At 44.8% G+C, this 21,833-nt stretch overlaps 1 protein-coding gene and 1 long non-coding RNA gene across 4 annotated transcripts in view; both read left to right on the top strand.

The window, feature by feature from the left end:
- Window positions 1-18,924, top strand: part of LOC122782700 (AT-rich interactive domain-containing protein 1B-like) — a 120,392-nt gene extending 101,468 nt beyond the window's left edge. For all 3 annotated transcript variants that reach the window (XM_044047165.1, XM_044047164.1, XM_044047163.1), the window contains one exon: window positions 18,183-18,924. In XM_044047165.1, coding sequence (XP_043903100.1) covers window positions 18,183-18,548 — 366 coding nt within the window. In that variant the 3' untranslated portion in view covers window positions 18,549-18,924. The remainder of the gene's footprint in view (window positions 1-18,182) is intronic.
- Window positions 18,925-20,166: 1,242 nt separating this feature from the next.
- LOC122782703 lies at window positions 20,167-21,662 on the top strand. Its single transcript, XR_006361951.1, has 3 exons — window positions 20,167-20,354; window positions 21,160-21,234; window positions 21,325-21,662. It is a non-coding gene; the product is annotated as an uncharacterized LOC122782703 (long non-coding RNA).
- Window positions 21,663-21,833: the final 171 nt, after the last annotated feature.

Here is a 21,833-nt window from a genome sequence, read left to right as displayed (position 1 = left end):
GTTGCTGTTGAATTTTAAAACTCTGCATCATTTGTCAGCGATGCAGATTAGTTTCTTAAAGTCAGGCAGGTTACAACTATCATAGTAACTGCTACAATTAGGCAAAAGCTTTGCTGGAAATGATGATTTCTTCATCATAAAGGCCCTGGTTTACCCAACGCATGACGTGCAGCCCAGAGTCCTTCAGTCATGAGTTATGATGGAGTTCATAGTTACCTCGTGACTTACATGTCTTCAAAGTTTGTCACCGCACTGACTGTACACACACACACAAATATTCTCACACTCTGAACCTTTATTTATTTATTTATTCATTCGTATCCAGAGAGTGTCCGGCGAAAGCTGTGTGGGGGTCACTGGTTCCATTCTCAGCACTTTTCCTCTTAAGGCCCTGCCATACTCCCGCCCACCAGTAGGTGGAGTATTAAGCCCCGCTCACCAAGCAGAGAAAAACATTCCTACAACAGAAGAAGTAGTCGCCAAGGACAGTCACCCGAGCCTTGACCTGGCGACCCACAAACCACACGGAGCTGTAGCATCATTCTCTTCTTCTGTGGTAGAAGTGTGTCCAGACTTGCTACCACCACCCGATGGTGGAGTCAAGATACTACAGAACCTTCACGCCTTTACCTTCTCTTCCACACGTTTCATGTGTCCTCATATTAACTGTTACAACTGTTAGTATTTGCATCGTTTTCATACACGTGATGACAATTTACTGGTGTCATAAATCCCGAGCAGGAAATAACCATCCTTTCAACTTGACCTCATCGGCTTTTGAAGTGTGAGCCCGATCACCTCCACATGTGACGCTGTGTCCATTTACACAGTTTCCACAAACACACTGCATGTTGACACCAGGTGCAGTAAAAAAAAAAAGTGCCATTGCTGTATTTCTTTGACCAAGTTGAACTAGTATTAGTATTTGTTTTTTTTCCTCTTCAGATAATTACAAAGTGTGAAATGTTAAAGCATGGTAAATTTGAGTTCCCTCTCACTGCGGCGAACACCTTGAGATGGGCTTTAATCTGAGATAGTCATGACGAGCCTGCAGTCAGTTGTCGGACTCTTGAGGTCTCGGCGATTAACAACATGAATTGACTTAAAACACTTATGCCGCCTTATTTATTCATGTATGCGCCAACCTGTGTTTCACTTACTGCTGTTGTTTACTTGCATGTCCAGAGGTGGCAGAAGATAAAGATAGAGTGCACACACACACACACACACACACACACACATGCACACACGCTCTTTATCTCCTGGACTATCTATCCATCTCTAATTCATTCATTCCCCCACAGTCTCTTTTCCATTTCGCCATCTTTATCACTTTTTTCTCTGGTGTTTTGTCTCCTGCTTTTTCTCCACCTTCTCTCGTCCATCTGTCCCTCTCCTGTTCCCACTCTTCTCTTCAATCTGTCGAGCTCTTCTCTATTCTTTCCTTCCCTGGGAGACCATGAAGGCAATAACCAGAGCTGCGTGAGGGTCAGACTGTGTAACCCTGTGCAGGTGTGTGTGTGTGTGTCTACAAACTGTTGGTATGAAATGTGTCCTCTCTACAAAACCACTAAACCAAGGCCAGTTGTACGGGCTTCGGGTGTTCAAATGGGAAACTGGTCTTGTCCTTCACATTAACCTCATGTATATGAGACATTTATAAGACGCACGGTCTCTGGCCGTAACTTCAAAAGGCTTACGCTTCCTTATTTTCCCCGTCTGACGAGAGCGAGCGGCAGACGTAACCCGAGGCAGGTCTGAGGCAGGTTCCATATGTTCCAGGGTCAAAACATTAAGTCACGTCGCCAGAGACTCGTAAAATGTCAATGCAAATAAAAAACAGAGAGATTGAGAAATATAGTCACAGGGTTTTTTATTTATTTATTTATTTATTTATTTATTTAATTTTGTGCGCTCGCTTTCTTTGTATTCACGCGTCGCAGCAGCCCTGGATTCCACTCAAAGTCTAAGTATTAAATCAGTAATTGTATGTAGAATTGGTATTCGCCTGACTGTGGAAGGGGGATTGGGGGAAAAACAGGCTGAGATTGAAAATGAATGTGAACTGCATGATAGTCGGCCTCCTTCCTCTCTCTATTGTTCCCCATTCTTTGGCCTGCCTCTCTTCCCATGTTGCCGTCTCTTTGCGTCCTCCCTCTCTTTCTCTCTCTCCCTCCAGAGGGATTTGACTCTAACTGGCCTTGGCGCCCGTAATGAAACCAAATCTATTTAAAGCCAAAAGCGATGCAAGTTTTAATTTCCTATTCCAGACTTAACCTTTTTGGCTGCGCTGCATTTTCACATCCACTTAATAACTTTTACCGACCACCCCACTCTCCCTCTCTCTCCTCCCCCCTTTCATTCTTCCCATCACTCTCATTCTCTGTTGCTTCTTCTCCTCCATCACCCCCGAATCCTCCTCTTCCCATCCCTACAACCCTCACCCCCCCATTGCTCTCAGTGGCGAGGCACAGGCTGCCTCTTCAAGGGCAATATCTGTCAAATGATTCCCTTGTGAAATTAAGACAGAGGCCATGAGAGAGAGGAGGAGGAGGAGGAGGAGGAGGAGGGTGTGGGGGAGGTGGAGGCTTGAGGAGTTTCAGGAAGAGATAGGTGTGTGTGTGTGTGAGTGAGAGAGAGGGAGAGGTAGCAGCCTCCTCTCACTCATCTCATCACCAAACTCATTTTCTTCTGACAGTAAAAAATCAAAGAAATCATTTTAAAGATAGATTTGGCACCGAGTGACTGTGTTGCCTTTTTATGTGTGCTTTCTTTAAGGGGAACAAGAGAGACACGGAGAAAATGGCCAACAAAAAAGGAGATTATTTTGTCGACTCACACTGAGCGAGCACATCTTTTTCAGTAACGTACGATTGTGCAGATTTACTGTGAGTTTCTTTTAATCTTGTTTTTACAAAAATGTCCCATTGTAACATTGTTCGGAAGCAAACTGAACAAATTTGATGACACGTCTCCCTGGGAATATTTTAAGGGACCGTTATAGTGATGCCACAGAACATGACATATTAATATATTATCATGATTTCCCTTCTCTTTTTGTTCCGTGTGATGTGTCGCGGTAGTTTCCTGAGTCAGCTTCTTTGAGTCATATATACTCAAACATGCATGCAGTAATGTCAGGAGTGTGATCACATGGTCGTCTGTGCTCACAGTCAGCACGGCGCCATCTCCTGTCAGACTCTGCTATTACATGCAGGGAACAATGGCCCTCAGCGTTCACTTAAGGAAAAAAAAAATATCACTATATGTAAAAACACACACTTTTCCCTCTCACTGTCCTCAGATAAAGTTTGAAGTCTTTTACACCTGCTTTACATTCACACGCATAATGAATTGCTTACGTCTAATTATTCAGTATCTCAATTATCAGGGCTGATGGCCTCACGGTGCACCTCGAGAGTTTAAATTTACAGCCCCATTCCATAAATGTCTAAAATGAAATTAACTTTTTACATGGTGTCATCTGTGCCTTTTAAGTGGTGAAATTGGAGTCTCCTCTCCCTCACACACACACATGCACACGCCTCATAATGAGAAGCCATTATTAGGCTGTGATTGGAGCCAGGGTGCCGATATTAAAAGTGGCAGGAGAGGCAATATCACCACAGTGTCTAATACCCTAGTAGATATGTCATATATTTTAAGACAGCTGCTCCGCTATTTATAATTAATAGCAATTTAGTCCCTGCAAAAATTGGAAGACGGCTAACAGAGGGATCTTGTTCTATTAAGTGCAGATTCAGAATCAATGTCAATGTGACATTGTGCTTTTTTTTTTGACTGGGTGGGCCACACTCTCTGCAGGGCTTACTTAAATACCACAAAGCCCATACGTGTGTGTGTGTGTGTGTGTTTTGTATTGAAGATGATTTCCCTTTGATTCGGCGTAAAAATAAGTTCAGTGCAAACACACACACACACACACACAGAAAAAAAGAAAAAGAAAGAATGAAGTCGTCCTCCAAAGACACATGAATAAAAATAATCTGTCTTTATTCTCATGCCTCACAGTCATAAATCACTCCTTCCCAAATGACAACTGTATACACGGCGTATCGTTGTAGCAAAATGGCTCCGTCTTATAATAGCAACGCGTAGCACACACAGCAATATTATCTGCTGTGGAGCACTGTAGTGCATGTGTCTTAGCGCCGTGCCCCCGAGCGCTAGCCAGATTACACTGGCCCCGGCGACAGTCTTATAATAAGACTCGCCCATTAAATCATATCAGCACTGCTTTTTATAGGCCAACACCGCAGCTACGACACTATGAAACTGCCTGTCACGCTGATGTGTGTGTGTGCGCGTGTGAAGGAGAATGTCTGGGAGAAGGAACGCGTGCATGTTTTACCAAACGTCGCTTGGCGTTTGAGGTGCTCGCCGCCGCCGCCGCAGCAGCAGCGTCTGACAGCGTTTCATCTTCTCCTTTTATTAGATCAGTCTCGCGCCGCTGTCACCTCTCCTTTCCCTGTGCTTACATCACATGCACACGCACACTCACGCACACACGCAGCCGGGGCGACCGTTGGCTCACGAACTCCGCCTCAGTTCCAGCGGGCCGCGTGAGAAGAGGGCATCCAGGACGAGTTGACGCGACAGAATGTTGTGACTGTCATGAATAGTGAATGTGTGTCGCTGGCGTGCTCATAGACGGCGTTAAGATGGTTTTATCCTCATGTGATGTTGCGGCTGATTTGTGACACAGACACAGAATTGGTTCTCTTGGAGGAAAGCCACTCACAAATCATATTTCACAGAATTGGGTCTAAACACACAGCAGGCAGAGTGACTGAGCAGTTAAAGGCCGACGACGGGTTTTTGGCTCGGAAGACCCAAAAGCAAAGTGCTATGTTTACGGGCTTTAGTTCACTCTGATATGACGAGTTACTGTAAAAGTGTTAATTGCAACGCAGAGATGTTCTTAATGGGAATCTGTGGGTTCTTTTCCAAACAATAAAACAGGATTTACAGGCCGCGCCAGCATCGGCAGCTCTAGATGAAGTTTTTGTCTTGACAGTCTTCCCCTTGTTGCGCACTGCTGCCGCTGTAAGTACAGTTCTCCGTCTGTAGCCGCCACCGCTGCTTCACAGGCAGCGGCTGTCATGTCACGTTTGTCGTCTGTGACGGATGGCGTCAGCGTGAAAGCGGGGAAGGGTTAAAGAAACAATCCCACAGAAGACACCGCGGCGCTGCTCAGATTTCTTTTTGGGATAAGGCGGATTGACATGTTTTGTTCCTCGCACTTTATTCTCGTACCTTCTGAGGAGCGGTGTGCTGTGCTGCTGCGCGTTTGACGTGGGTTTCTCCGACGCGGCGGTGAAGATAATTCAGAGACTGCGTGCGATCCCTCACAGCTCTGTGATTTGTGTATACCCACAGAAATGTTACCTTTCATCATGTTATCACTTTATCATCGCTCAGTTTGTCACTTCTCTGAAATTAATTTGGAGGATTTTTGTGTCATTGAATGTGCAATATTTGCATCTAAATGGAAATATAACGGTTTAATTGTCTGTAATTGTCAAGATGCTGCACATGAAACTTTGGAAGTTTCCCCGATATTATAAGCAAATGATCCACTGTGTAGGATTTAATTGAAAAATGCTTAATTGCATTGTCATTTTTACTCATTTTAATGATAATGCATCACTCCACACATATGTATCCACTTTCTTTTACAAATATGAAGCTACTGTGCAAAATAGGGCTGTCACTTTATCCAAAAAATCACATCTTAATATTACTCGACACGCTTTTCCCTCTAAGATACCCCCCCCCACACACACACACACACACACACACACACACACACACGATGCCATTATCACACGTACTGTTGCTCACGCGAGGCTGAACTTGTGAACTTGTTACCTGTCTGTGATGCCTCCTCCGCCATCTCGCTGGGTTGGAGTTAACGGGTGAGTCAGCAGAATATTTCACTATATGTCACTTTACAGGTGCTTTGATGTCACATTTGCCTGCTCGGGGAAGACGGTTCACTTTCTGCGCGCGTCCTCCGTTTTCACAGCGAAAAAAATCCCAATCTGATTGCTTTTATTCAGGTAAATCTGAGCGGATTTACAAATGTCGGATAGTGAATTACCGCCCCGGTACACAGCGATACACAAAATCCACCAGTAGACAGGAGGAGACACAGATACTGTGAAACATGACGCACAGGCTGAACAAAACAATGTAAAATTCACATGTGGACAAACAAAAACTGGCTGACAGGCAGGGAGACACACACACACACACACACACACAAACTCACACAGCATCCCAAGGCCTCTCCACATCTTGGTTAATCCAAGCCGTCAGTCAGTGCTTCAGGGGCCAGGATGCTGCCTTTTGATTGTAATTGCAAAAACCGGAGGCAGACGAGGGAGAGCCAGAGATGTCAATAGACAGGTGGAGGGACGGAGGAATGGATTCCTCCTGCCTTCCCACAAGAACCCCGCTCAGCACGCTGTGTGACTCTGTGTCAGCAGTTTGTCTTGTGCATAGCTAATGACGGCGGGGTGGGCGCGAGTCCACTGCACTCATTCGATCGCTCCGTCTCTCTATCCTCTGGTCGTCAGCTGAATGCCTGACAAATGAGATTTCGCCTGAGGTGGATGGTGTGCGGATTCAGGCCTCTCTGTCTGTCTGTTTGTAAAGAAAGCTCGCATCCATAAAGGGCCCAGAGGTTTTTCCTCCTCCTCGTCTCCTCGTTCCTTGCGCCGCGTTCCTGCAGCGCTGTCTGCCTTCTAATTTAAGTCGGAGGCCAGAATAACTCACAGGGAACTGTTTTAGTGAAGAAATGGGGGAGAGGGCAAGGGCTCAGACGGAGCAACAAGAAATTGGATGGGAAGAGGAAAAAAGACAATAGATGGTTTAAAATGAAATAAAAAATTAAGAAAAAAAACAGCGTCTCCAATTAAGGAGCTTTTTTTGTTTTGTTTTGTTCCTGTGGTCACGGACAGTCGGTCACACTTGTTTTTTTGTTGAGGGTGTGATGAATTGCACCCCTCCACTCATCTGCCTTTGTTGTGGTGAAGTTCTAACCATTTTGTACCTCCTACAATATGTCGCCTGGTGCATTCTCCATGCCTGTTTTACCAACCCGGGACTCTTTTGAAGAGAGGAAAATGTTTTTTTTTTGAGAAGTCTCTTTGATGGTGAGCCCAGTGTGTTTCCACCGCTAAAAAGTTTATTTAAATACTTGACGCCGACGCCAGGGCCTGCCCTGAAAGGACTGCTGCCTCCCTGTGTGAGCGACTCGATTCATCTAAAAACAAATTCATGTTATTTATAACCTTTCCTTATTCATGGGAGAACCTTATTACAAGTCTCCTCTGGATCTGGAAAGAACAGAAGATGGTAGAACATACATTAAGTTGTAAAACACACTCACTCACTTGTGATTCGTGTTGTCATGACTGCACGCCATCATTTTTTTGCATCTCTTTCAGCCGCATCACCCGTTCTAGCGCATCCCAAAGATGTTGAACTCTGGAGGTCACTATCATTCACTGAACTCACCGTCATGTTCATGAAACCATTTTATTTCTGCATGTATATTCTAAGTAAAGGGCTCCGAGTGTGTCTCAAAACTCTTAATTTACAATTATTTTAAAATGTTATGATGAAAATATCGATCAATAATGCAAAAAATAATAATAATTCTAGTCTTTGCAGTCTTGGCTGTTGACTCAGGACAGGTGAGGTCCACAAATGATGCCAAACTGTCACCGAAGCGTCCGGGTTTTGATGAGTCACAGATGTTTCCTTGGTCGCGATTTACAAATGAAACATAGACGTCTGTGTCTGTGTCTCTGTGTGTGTGTGTGTGTGTGTGTGTGTGTGAGACCATATCTGACCCCACAGTGTCGGAGGTTCAAACAAAGACCAGACAGCTGTGAGGTGGTGCTGTGCAGGGTTGTAGCTGATGAAGTCAGAGTTGTGTGTGTTAATTTTGCACAGATCACAAGCAAATCATTCCCAGAATTCCGCCGATCCATGCTATCGATCGTCAGTCAGCTCAGACGGATTACCCGGGCGGACACTCTGACAGTCGGCGTGTCCAGTGGGGACGGAGTTTTGCATCGCAGCGGCTAAAACAGACTCTCTAACCCAGACACAGCTCCCCCCCCTGCACCACCACCGCTTCTCCTCTCCCTTCTTTTGATCAGAGTCATTTTGACAGTGATGCATAAGTCTGTGCAGCATGGGGCTGCCTGGCTGGCAGCAAATGTCAGAGATTCCTTGAGAGAAGAGGACTGAGGGATTAAACAGAGGAAGACACTCCCTTTAAAAAAAGGAGTGGAAAGGAAATCAGTGTTTCCTCCCTCTACGGATAAGAGAGAGAGTTGTTTAAGAATGCCGCCACGTTTGTATTTCCTGTCGTCGTCTCTCTCTCTCGTCGTGATTGAGTTTAAACTCTGTTTTTGTCATGAAGGTCCACTTTCCTGCTGTAAAATCCAAAAAAGAAAATCATGGCTATCATCCTTTTGCACTGGCCTCGCCTCCCTCCCCGTGCGAGCTCTAACCTCCTCTCACTACTTCTTGTCACCTCCATCAAGGAAAGGTAAACGGCACACACAGTTTATCTCTCCGAAGCTGGTTTTCATTGGACTGGACCGGACTGGACTGGACTGGGTAAAGTGAATACAAAGGCATGAGGGAAAAGAAAGCAGCTGGAGGAACACAAAAGGATGCAGCTGCAGTGGGAGCTAACCTTGCCTGCATTTCTCTGATGTTCCTTTACACACACACACACACACACACATTATTGTCAACCCCTGTCTCTCTTTCATTTGTATTTGTCATGTTCAGAGGACGGCACCAAAGCGTCTGAGGAATCTGAGGTTACAGTGTATTAAAGGGAATAGTTGTTTCACTAAAACGGTCCGCTCTCCTTCCAACTGAAAAAAACAGAGGCTGCGCAGCGACTGCACTTCAAAGCTGCACGGGAAAAAAAAAAGCTATGAAACCACTTTGATCGTCAGCATCCAAAGGGGACAAGCAGGGGATTTTCTCCCTGGTGTCTTGGCACAGCCTTTCTCCCGTTGGCCTGGTCTGTTCATAACATGGGGCTTTGTTGCCGTATAAAAGGAACAGAGTAGCTTCACATATTCAATTCACAGAAGAATTACAGGCGGGCAAAGAATAACATGTTGCCCCAAGAAAGCCACAATTTTTGGACGAGGTGCGGAACTCGTTCCTCCGTGGTGCTTTTATTTTGGAAGGACAGTCACGCTCAGTGTTGATGTTAGGGAGTCTTGAACCCGTCAGTGTCGCTCACAGAGCAGCCACGCTGAAGAGGATGTCACCATTCATGCTTTTAAATGGCAAGCAATTAACATTTGATAACATTTGAGAATGAATGGAGCGAAACCCGTCATTCATGTCTCACTTTTTCCGTGAGAGATAATGTTACATAGACATCATTTGTTAGCGGCCACAGCTGATGTGTGCAAATTAGTGAGCAGAGGAGGACGGAGGACATTAGAAGTTGGACTGCTTGTTTGGACGTGTTGGTTTGAAGTGAAGAGGCTGCAGTCATGGTTGCACTGTCTCCCTCACACACACACACACACACAACCTCACACACAACCTCTCTCCTCCAATGGCCCTGTCGGTGTGCCAGGGCGGGTGATTACCAACGCTCTCCCCCAATTATGGGCTGATTATTCCGCCGCGCTCTAATTGACTGGGGAGATATGCAAATGGCTGTCATTTGGGATGATAAAGGATGCGGGTGCTGGATGCCCCCTGCATTATTTAGCCTCGGCTGTACGCAGCGTGAAGGATGTGGCGTGCGCTTTAATTGCTGAGGAGAGAGAGGTTAAGCTGAACGAGCAGCTGAATTAGAAATGAGGAATTTGGGCTCTTTATTTATTTATTTATTTATTTATTTAGTTGCTCGCTCCCCTCTCGCTCTCTCTCTCTCACACACACACACACACGCACAACTCGGCACAAATACACACTCTGTGTCATGTGTTGGCTCTTCAAGTTTCCCTCTTGGGTGAGAGGAGAGGTGAGGAGGGGTGGGTGGGTTTATGGCAGTATGTCATGCTGGAATGCCATAAATAAAAACATTAGTGGAACTAATACGTGCAGAACAAATGGGGTGAGTGTTTGCGCGCGCGCGTGTGTGTGTGTGTGTGGAGGCGTGAGGGAGGCTGCAGAGTGGTCGGCTTGTGCATTAGAAAGCAGGAGTGTGAAGTACCTCAGCAAAATCAAATAAAATTCAAAGCTCAGACAATAAGTGGGCTTGCTGCTGCGTCTAAAGCTGCCATTTTAAATGGAGTCACATTTAAATACACGCACGTCTGAGCAGAATACCAATAATCTAAGTCCTCGTGGTCACGCGCCCGGATGGATGCCACGGACTTGGTGGCATCTTTGGCTTTAGTACCTACAGGCAGACAAAGAGGTCGTTTTTATTAGCCTCAAATGGATGCTGTCGGTTGTTAGAGATAACTTAACTTATTGTGTGTAAGGGGTGCGGCAGAGTAAGTGAATTTGGTCCGACTGGATAAGAACTCCTGAGCTGCCACAGATTGGCACATTATCAGGGAGAATCGGAGTGAGTCAGCACTAATCCCGCGTGGTTTAGAGACACGCGGCGTCAGATTTTTGGCACCTTTTAGCAGCTTAGGGGGTAATAGTGCCTTCATTGTCCCTTCAAAGTGGCCTCCTGCTCTATATCTCCACACTCTGAGAGAGAGAGGCTTAAGAGCCGGGTCACTTATCACTCAGGGAGCCCCCTATCTTTCAACAAGCAATAATTGTTAATGCGCTGAGTTACTTTGATTTGTTGCATCTACTGGAGTCAGGTGTCCACTGTCGGGGACACACGAGCATTGTTGCTCTTCAAACGTTATATTTCTGAATGTTTTATCCACTGTTTGCAGAAGTAAACACAAATGACACATCGTGGAAGTAGAATCCTTAATATTCTGTTGTGTATCGTTAAGTTTTTAACTACTCTTATCAATAACTGCTTATAGATCCGCTGCTTAAACAGTTGTTTTATTTCTCATTTTGAACATTTTGGAGTACTAAAACAGAGCTGTTCCATTCCAAAGCAATTATTTTGAAGTATAATGTTATTAAAAAAAAAATTCAATTTTTATTTACAGCACAGCTCTTGTCTCGTCCTCTCTGGTCTGGACCAGCGACGATTCGCTGTAGCTGCTACAATTTCACCAAAATGCTGCAAATGCAAATTCAGTTTGGTCATTCATGTTATTTGTGATTAATTCAATATGTGTATGCTCGGACTCTTTCAATAAATAATTAATGGCACATTTATCTATTTTGTGAGTAACCGTTTTAATGATTTAACCATGAACAGATTGCTAATCTTTTAACTGACTAATGGTTTCTATTAACTCGTGTTTGCATAATTTAACTTGACTCGTCGTGGGTTTTTGCTAGCATAACATACCTGAGGTGGAGGTGAACGACTGGAGCTGAATGTTTGCTAAGATTGCTCGTATGTTCACAAGGAAAAAGTCTCGTGGCACTTGAGGCTTTGGAGCGCTTAACTGTCTCCACTGTGGCTCGGTCGGAGCAGGTCTGGGTCTCTGTGTGAAGCACCTGTATCAAGCGGGCGCTTCTTTAACCCCCTGCTTCGACTCAGGATTGGGGAAAGTGAAAGTCTTAATTTAGTCCCAAACTGTTACCAGAACCATTAACTCCCCCACACTTGATACCTTGATACCACAGTATCTTAAAACGTTGCCCTGAGGCCCTGTTTAATACTGGGTTTCCGTACTTGTCCCTACTGTTGTGTTGTTTGCCACATAATTGCCGGGTCTCTGGTTCTGGTTCTGGCTCTGGTTCCGTTGTGGAGTCTCAGAACCTTGGTGCTTTGTGGGCGAACCAACATTGGGGGAGGGGGCGGCGTTACGGCACTTTTTCTCCATACTTCCTCTCCTTCCCGCTCGTCTTCACAACCCAGAATACCCACTGATGATGTCACAATTCCCGAGGTAGTAGCAACTTTTTGGCCCTGCCGTTGTGAAAGGGTTGTGTCTTACATCTCAGCTGTTGCTGGAAGAAGACCTGTGTCAGTCTTGGACGACTGCAACATTCCGCCCCCAAGTACATGGCACAGCAGAGAGGTCCATGGGTTGGCATGCTAACATATTTGAGTGCCTGCTGAGTGGTAGCCTAAAGCCCATGTGGGTTTTGGCGAGCCGCACTCATACCAAACATTTCTCACGACCATTTTTTGGAACGCTTCCGGGTCGTGCCTACGCTCCTCGCTGAAGAATTCACCCAGAGGACCCTCGAGAGGCGGGCAGCAGAGCCTCTGCCCAAGAACTCTTTATCTCCACACACATGCTCTCATACATTCATATATATACACGGATCTAAACCCACTTTGCACACAAACACACACATTATCTGGCAAAGGCATTGCCCGTCAAGGCGTGTTTGCACATTCCGGCGTACAACAAACAACTACAGGCCACCCACACACGCTACTGCTCATAGTGTTCTAACTGTTCTGTGACTACTGCACATTTTGATCAGCATTTCATAGAGAAATGCTTAAATTGTCTCTTTTTTTTTAATCAATTTTCATCATCATCACAAATGATCATCATCATTCCAGCCTCAGTAAACGCACCAGCCAATTGACATCAAAGAAGGGAATAATGGTGGGGGTGTTGTGTTAAATCTCCCTCCACTAAGTCTCTCTCACTCCCGCTCATTTCTCTTCTTCGTTCTGTACGTAATAGCACTTAGTGGAAGGGTATTACGGTTCATGCTCTACATGGGGCATCATGTTAAAAACCCTCTTTCACACATACAAACACAGTTGGCAGTCCATTTGGCTTCATTTGCATGGCATTTCATTTGGATTGCGCCTCAATCGACGGTTTGGGGAAGAGGATAAAAAAAGAAAAACATCTTTTGTGTAATAGCGTTTTCGCCTATTCTCCAACGCGCCGTAAAGATTTAAAGCACAGCGGCCGTGGCCGATAAATGAGTGCGGCGCTGCCATGAGCAGACCTCTCCCTCAGGCCTACAAACCATGGCTATTGGAGTTAATTACAGTTTGCATCATCATATTTACTCAGAGAAGAGAAATGGAGAATAAAAGTGGCCTCTGAGCTCACTGAAGTGTTATTTCTGTATATACGGTACCACAGTGAGGTGGAGAACAATCAGCGCTGTGTGAAACATTACAATCCATTTCACTTGATATGTTAAAACAGGGCCTATATGGATGCATACACACTGCCTACTTAATGGAAATGGGGGAAAAAAGAAACCGAGTTCAGACAATAGTGATAAAAATGTAAACTTAAAGACAATTTTTGTCACACTGGCTGTCGAGCAATCTTTTTCCGAACGGCAGTTGCTCAATTTACAGCGCTCGTTTTCTGTGAATATGAATGCCAGAGCGGGAGCTAAAAAAAATGATGCTTCAAGTGTCTGACCTCGTCACTTTAAGTGGGAATCCACCAAAGTTCCAGGCTTTTCAATGCAGAACGACTTCACCTTGTTCTCCCAGCAGGGTTTTTTTGTCTCTGAGCTGCAATAGTAGCACAGAGAGGACAGTTTATTATTCAGAAAGAGATTCATTTCACCAACACACTCACATTTACAGCCACCAATAAATACACACAAATTCCCTGCTCCTGTACCTGCTACTGCGCGCTTGCATGGGATCTGGTGGCCAGTGGAAAGTGCAGCAGGTGGGAGAAGAAGCGTATTCTTTCATTAGAGTTGTAGCAGATAAAATGTCAACCACCTGTCGAGACCGAGCAGAGCAGGGCCTCGGATGAGAGCAGGACCAATCGCCATGGAACAAAGTCACTCTGCTGCGGTTCATCCGTTTTGCAAAGAGCCTGAAGGATGTTCATGTTTCAGGTGATTCCTCTAATGTTAGCTTTAGGTCATAGAGTAAATGCACTGAGCAGCTTTGAGTTTTATGTTGCACAGTTACTTTTTTTGTTGTTGCTTATTTTAACCATAAAAGGACCAGTAACTAAGTTTTTTTTTGTCCATTTTTCGAGAATAACTACCAATATCTGGCAGTTATTTACAATTTACTGTGTTTTATTTCAAAAAACACTGCAGTTGAACAGAAACAAACAGTAGATTTTGCATGTTAAATTTGAAATTGGAACATGCACAGGTGTTCTTCCCACTCTCTCCTCTCTGGCGACAAAGACGCTGATTCTCCGGCTTCCTGAAACGGCACGAGTGAAATTACCGTAATAACCACACGTTGGCTTTAAAGGTGCAACTTCTCAGCGTTCAGAAACCGTTGCCAGCGCGTCATCAGCGATAACCCTAACCCATTTCTGTGTCCTTCTCCAGTGTGATGGGAGAGAACGATATTTCATCCCATTTCATCAGCGTCGTAATATGAACCCTGTTTTAAAAAGATTTTGCTGTTGGATTTTTAAAATGTCACAGAAACAGCTAAGTGGACACATGGCCCTCGGGGTCAAAGGTCCAAAGGTGAAGGCCTGTGAAGAGTCTCAGTCCTGCAGGTCTTTTATCTATGTTATCATGTGGACAAATAGACTTCGTCATAGATCTGTGATATTATCCCTCTGACTGGCTGATTGATGGAAAGACAGAAAAATGAATCCTCAACACGAGACTGGGAGAAACACAGAGAGAGAGAAGCTAATTTCTCTTGTCGCTCTTCTTTCCTGTGGCCCACAGGAAGCTGTAGCCATTGGCTCCTCCCTGTCTAGACAGTGCGCACACAGGCTCTCTCTCTCTCTCTCTCTAACTCACACACACTTGGTGCCTTCCTCAATAACAACTTTGATTAATTCCCAGTGTGCAGCGAGAGGAGAAAACATCAGCACCGTGGTCGAGGGAAAAGGGGCCCACAGTCTCTTGGATGTGACAGCTCCCTGCTTCACGCTGACGCCTGTACGTTTGCGTGAGTCAGTGAGTGTGAGAGCTGGTCAGGAGTGTGAGTGAGGGATAGAATGGTGTGTGTGTGCGTGCGTGTATATGTGTGTAAGCGCACATGTGGTCTCGTCTGTACCCTCGGCTGCATCAGTGCTCAAGCATGTCTCGCTGTGACAGGCCAGCAGCCTGCGCTCCTGTCACACACACACCAAACGAGAGGGAGAGGGAGCGGCGAGGTGAAAGGTCACGAGTGGCTGCCTCTCCAATGTTGTGTGAAATGTGTAGATGGCAGTCTCGGCCCATTATGTGCATATATGTGACTGTGTGTGTGTGTGTGTTGAGGCGGACAGGGGGCATCTCAAAGTAACTGGTTATTATCACCTCAATATTTTTCTTATTATGACAATTACATGCTCCAGGAGCGAATTAAGCGATACAGGACGCCAAGCGGGAGTGGTTGACAGCTATTTGGAGACTCAATGCACAGAGCAATTTGCAGCCCTGAGCCAAACAAATTGGATTTGGGCCACTTTGGATTGGGGCCCCAGATTGTTGGGCGTTTGGATCCCCTGACTGCATGCTGCCTGGCTGGTTATCTGGCTGGCTGGCTTTGATTCTTTACATATGACTGTGATGCAGACAGTTAGCCAGGTAACACAATGATCCAAAGTGACAAAGTGTACAAGTCCAGGTGTTGATTGCAGGTGCATTGTGTAACGACTTTGTCGGAGTGGTAGTTTCTGCAAATGCAGCCGTAACGAGGGATTTATGAGGTATTTACGATTGACATTTTTACAGTCGAGTGTTGTTAAGCTTCTCACCCCGTTCGTGTTACGCACTGGCGCTACTTTTTTGGTCTTGGGCCACACAGCTGTGCTCAAGTGTATGTATAATCCAAATGTGCCTAACTGCCTCTAAACGAATTACTGGCGCACATTTTCCCACCCCTAAACTACCACTGGAAAAGCTGGCAACAGCTCCCAATTAGGTGAATGCAATTATTCCTAACCATTCTCACAATTAGCCTGTGGGTTAACAACATAGCAGTGCATCCGGCTCGCTCTCTCTGTGTTTTGGGAAAGCCATTCCCATGGTTACGCTGGCGCCGGCTCCGGCTCCTTCCGTGTGAAATGGTACGCACCCCGGGCAGTCAGTCAGTCAGCCGGTCGAAAATAACGCCCAGCCCTATTGGTTGGCAGAGGCGGCGATGTACATCGCTGAGCTCAGAACACCGGGTGACTTGATTGGCTGAGACGGCGAGCGGTGCCACGGTCGAGGGAGAGAGAGTGAATGAGGGGAAGACAGGGGAGGAGGAGGAGGAGGAATGCGAGCGCCCCGTGTGCTCAGCCGTGCGAGGGCAGATAATGCCAGGTGACAGACTGGCAGGCTGGCAGCACGGGTGGGCACTCACAGCAGCATGATGGAAAACAAAAGGCTTTGTGTGTCACAGCTGAGATGGCATTAACCAAAGCAAGCAGCCATGCACATGCCTCACTGACTCAGTTGTCATGGGTGGAAAGATGATGGGGGTGACTGATAAGAAATAACATGTTGCTGGGATAATATGGAAAAAGCACAATTTTTAACACTTTAAATCTCCATGGCCAAGTGGAAAGGGAACTTGGCTTGTCACCGGAGGGTTGCCGGTTTGAGTCCCCACCAGTAGTAGCGGATGGGCAATATAAGATATCCATGATGACATTAGACTGAGTTTCAAAGTAAAAGTGCTTGTTTTGATATAAAATGATGTATACTTCACAATAAAAAACATATTTATGATGCACAAAAACTGAGAACAAGAACAACTGTGATTAAAACAGCTTAAATATATGTTATTTAATGTCACGTGTAATACATTTAATAAAGCAGTAATTACAACCGAATGTCTTAACTATTATTGACACCCCTGTCCTAAGGGATTAATAAATTATAAGAAAAATAAAAGAAAAGTTTGTTACGTTGAATTAGTTATTATGTCGTAGATAAAAAAAAACTATGTTACAGATACATAATAACACACATTCAAAAGTACACGTACAAAATGTTTTGACACAGACACATAGACGCTGTCTGTCTGGTTGCTCTGGGCCCAGGTGGCACAGGGTCATCAGGCCTGGCTCTGCAGGTAGGATCAGCTGGTACGGATCCACAATACTTACCCTTTAATCCTAAACAGGCACCAGCTTAAAAAAAAAAAAAAAAACACAGGGTCACATGCCGGTGACTTCACTCATGTCCAGCTACAGCTGAGACACAGCCGAGGATGTGTGTGTGGGTGTGGGTGTGGGTGTGTGTATCAAAGAGCGTGTGATGTGTAGTTAAGGGGGCAGCCCATCACATTGCATCACATCTGGCCTTCTTTTTACTTCTCCCGCTGTCTCTCCTCCGTCTCTCACACTCTCTGCACTTTAATGCAGGGAGAGTTTTGTCAGCAGCGTTTGTGGGAATTCCCTGGAATCAATTCAGGACGGGGAATACCTACAAAGCACACACACACACACACACACACACACAATCCTCCTCTCACCACAGGAAATGAAAACTGTAATATGAACTCACCCCCGGTCTGAATGAAAGCCCATTACAATTCATTTTCACCACAGCAGCCAGTGTACACAGTGGTGGTTTCATCTGCGGGTAATGTTTTTGCTCCACTGCCATATTAACCACTGTCACACGCTCAGCAGTTCACGGGGAAGTTAAACGCTGCTCATTCAAGAGTCAACTTTTAACCTCTCACCCTGAAGTGTTTGCCTCTTTACGTTTGCACTTGCTTAATGGTGATATAATCTGGTATTCTGAGCAAACCATGCGGAAATAGTTTTATTATGACATAATGGGGGGCATTTTGTGCTTCCTTGAGTTCAAATTTGCCACCTGCTGTATGACGTAGTAGCTCATGTAGAGATTAAAGTCGGAATTCTGAGGAAAATAAGTCAACATTCTGAGATTAAAGAAAAAGTCAGAATACGGAGATTAAAGACAGAATTCTGAGATTAAAAAAAAGTCAGAATTCTGATTTTAAAGAAAAAGTCAGAATACCGAGATTAAAGAAAAAGTCAGGATTCTAAGAGAAATAGTCAGAATTCTGAGATTAAAGACAGAATTCAGAATCAAGAGTAAACTTTTAACCTTTTAACCTGTTGTGTGTACTGAAAGATGGTTAATCTCAGAATTCATGCTGCTTTGGCCCTAATACTCTTCCGTACTCATGAAAATGCTTGGATTGGATGAGCTTCATAAATACTCAGTGTCGCTCCTTCCTTCTGTTCCAGGATCTGTCCGGCTCCATTGATGACCTCCCCACAGGGACGGAGGCCGGTCTGGGCTCAGCCGTCAGCGCCGGTGGCTCGTCCTCCAGCAGCAGCAGCAGCCAGGGGGAGCAGGGAGCCGCTAGTAACCAGGGACAGTCACCTTTCTCCCCGCACGCCTCCCCACACCTCCCCAGCCAGAGGAGCGGGCCCTCTCCCTCACCTGTTGGCTCGCCCGCAGGCTCCACCCTGTCCCAGCAGTCCCGGTCTGGTTCTGGACCCATCTCTCCTGCCAGTGGCCCCTCTGCCAACTCCACCACCGCCGCACCAGGTAGGACTGCTGTCATTAGAGACTCGAGAATGACTGTGTGCGCGCATAAATCTCGATAATCGGGTTTCTGTCGCGATGGAAGGTGCAACCTGTAGCGTAATTTTATTACTTTAATCACGACAAACAAATAAGACGACAACTGACAAGATTTGCTGTTGGTGCCAGACACTTCATTGCATTTTTCCCTGTATACCACAGAGTTAGATTCCCTGGGAAATTTGCAAAATTGCTTTACACTTTAAAGAGAAATTGCTTCATGCTCGCGTAAGAAGAGCGTGCTGTTTGGAAACAGAGTTACAAGACAAGTGACTTCACTCCGATAGATCCTCAAATCCTCTTTTGAAGCCTCCAGAAGCACAATTTGGCTGAGAGATGTTCAAAGGTGTCACCTGCAACCAAATTAGACAATAGCAGCTGTCAGTCAAAGGGGTGTCCGTGCAGATTGTCTTGTTTTTTTCTTTGAGAGAAAAAGAGCTGCTGTGACATCACAGGTTGGGGCGTGGCCAGAAGGCGCTCCCTCATTAGGTGTCGTTGAGTGTTTACATGCTGCATAAACCATCACTGGAGCAGCTGCAGAGGCAGTGGCCTCCGCTCACTTGTTGCTGCTGCTGCCCAAAGCGTTTCAGTTATCACACACCTACATTTCTGCTTGACCTTTCCGCTTATTTTTGCGATTTAAAGACCTGCGAGGCGACGACTTGATTTGTTTTTAAATATGTGCATTTAAAAAGGATTTTAAAAAGGTCACGAGGGAAAACTGACCCTGGAACACGATATGCGTCTTTAGCTTGCACCTATAGCAGCAGTGCTGATATTTAAATCACATTTACTGTGCTTTTGTGTCACGTGTGTATAACCAAAGCAGGGAAAGGTGAACCTTCTAATAATTCTGCTGTTACTATACTTACGTGTGTGTGTGAATACAACTTACACAGAATAATTCCTTCAGATCAATTTTCATTCCTCGAGCTTGGATTGAGCACAGAGCTGCAGCAGAAGAGCGAAAAATATCAATCCAGCTTTTTCCAGACTCTCGTACTTTATCTCTGGCTCATTTGAAATCTTTATTCAGATCACTGAGCAATATCACAGCGTAGTGTAAAAGTACTTCATGGAATCTGTCTCGTTCATTTACTTGACACAGGTTTTTTTTTGTCCCTGCATCGTGTGGATTTATTAAGTCTTGATCGCGGCGATTTTTGGAGAAACATTTCAGTGGATTTTTCGCGACTTTACTGCTCCTTAGATTGCAAGACATATTCCATTATATTTATGTCCAGACTAGTGCTAATAAATTGAGAGTTACTCCTCACATCTGATTTGTAGCCTTATCTAAAATACGTCAGGGTAAACAAGACACCGACAGGATTATCATACTATGCACGGTGTGTCTGTTTGTCTCCCGGGGCCATGAGCACATAACCATTTAGATAAACACAGAACGGTATAAACAAGTGTTATACTGTTATATACCCTCCTGCCACCTCTCTGCCCACATGAGTGACTGACCGGTGCATCAGCACGTCTCAGACCTGTCAGTCACTCTGACAAGGCGGGGCAAAAAATGTCTTGAGTAAGATCCTAATGCCAGCTCCTCCTAGTGAGTGACGCTAATGAAAAACCAGGACAGTTTTTTTTTTTTTTATTTTCCAGACACATCGTGCCAATTAATCTGTCTTCGATTTATAAATGACTCTCCTGTGTCTGACTAACGCACGTGCCCTCCCTGTGTGTGTGTGTGTGTGTGTGTGTGTAGGCTCTCCGACAACTCCACGCTGACAACTCTGGATGCACTTAAAGCTCGGATACGGGATTTGGAGAAACAGTTGTCCAAAGGAGACAGATTTAAATGCCTCATCTGCATGGTGAGCGGCAGACGCGCGGTGACGCAGAAACTGATCATTCCTGTAGGGACCCGTGTTCTAGGCAATAAGTCTTTATGATCCATCATGGTGATTATACTAAAATAAGACTTTAAATTACAGGATTGATTTGTTTGTCATAATGCTTACATGACAGTGTGACGCAGACTCTCATTATGATTAGTTGACATGGAATCATTCTGTAATCCGTATTGTGTTAATATGCATTGGAAAGATAAACTGAGTCTGTAATTATTACAGATATAATGGTTGACCTCAAGAAAATGATTTAAAACGATTGAGCAAATACATTTAAGTAAACATTTTGGAATTTCTCATTTCGTTTTACATCATTTTTTGTTTTTTTTAAAAGGCCTCTGTTAGACGACGTCCCCTAATTGTTATGTACGAAGAATATTGTAGATATTTCTTTGATGAATTCATCATATAACATGTCATCTTTAATGAAAGTAATCAGCCTTACATAATCATCATGCAATCTATGTTAGTATGTGAGTAAAGAGCAGCTGAAAGAACATGAGGTTTCCTTGAACTCTAACTCAACAAAGCCAAAGAGGTTTTTATGTCTTCCTTTGCTTTTTTCTGGTTTTAAGTTCTGTCAAGAAACACCAAATGAATTAGTGCATCTGGTCTCAGTCAGACCTTTCACATTAATACAAGTATAAGATTATTAGGAGCGTCTCCTTCTGTGATGCTGTTATTGTAATTCCATGTGGACATCTAGTGGACATTTTTTGTATTACAGGAAAAATAAATCCTCACCTTTGTCAAATCCGTCTTTCCGCAGGACACGTACACAACTCCGCTCACCTCCATCCAGTGCTGGCACGTTCACTGTGAGGAGTGTTGGCTTCGTACACTGGTAAAACTTTGAACTTTTTCCACATTCACAAAGAGTTCAATGTTCATTATGATGTCAGGTAAATGTGTGTGTGTGTTCACTTTTTTCCAGGGAGCAAAGAAGTTGTGTCCTCAGTGCAACACCATCACTTCACCTGGAGACCTGAGGCGGGTTTACCTGTGACGGGGAGGAGCTTCTTCTGTTGTAGCCAGTCGGGGGTGGACTTGTGGGCAGCTGGCCTGCCGTGGACTGCCATCCTCTTCCTCCTTGGTTCAGTGTGCTCCTGAATTCTGAATGAAGAGTCGCAAACGATCATCCGTGACAGCCCTGTATAATAGCAATGTTGCTGCAACATCGACCAGATCCAGAAGAAACATCTAGAACCCACTGAGATCTCAGGCACTGAACAAAACAAAAGAAAGAAAATACAGAGAGAAATGTTTTTGGACAATATTTATCTTTTTCTAAACCTTTTGTCTGTTTTATGAGAAAAAAAACTAAACAATAACATGCAAAGCACATGTACATAGTTTTGTGTATGTTTGAATTGGTGTGTGTAAACAATGTTGACTGTATTTACTGTACATAGTTTTTGATTCTATCACTTATTGTTTGTTTAG

This window comes from Solea senegalensis, linkage group LG16 (assembly GCF_019176455.1).
Source record: "Solea senegalensis isolate Sse05_10M linkage group LG16, IFAPA_SoseM_1, whole genome shotgun sequence".
NCBI lineage: Eukaryota > Metazoa > Chordata > Actinopteri > Pleuronectiformes > Soleidae > Solea > Solea senegalensis.
Note: the sequence above shows the minus strand (reverse complement) of the source record. Positions and strands in the feature narration are given on the sequence as shown.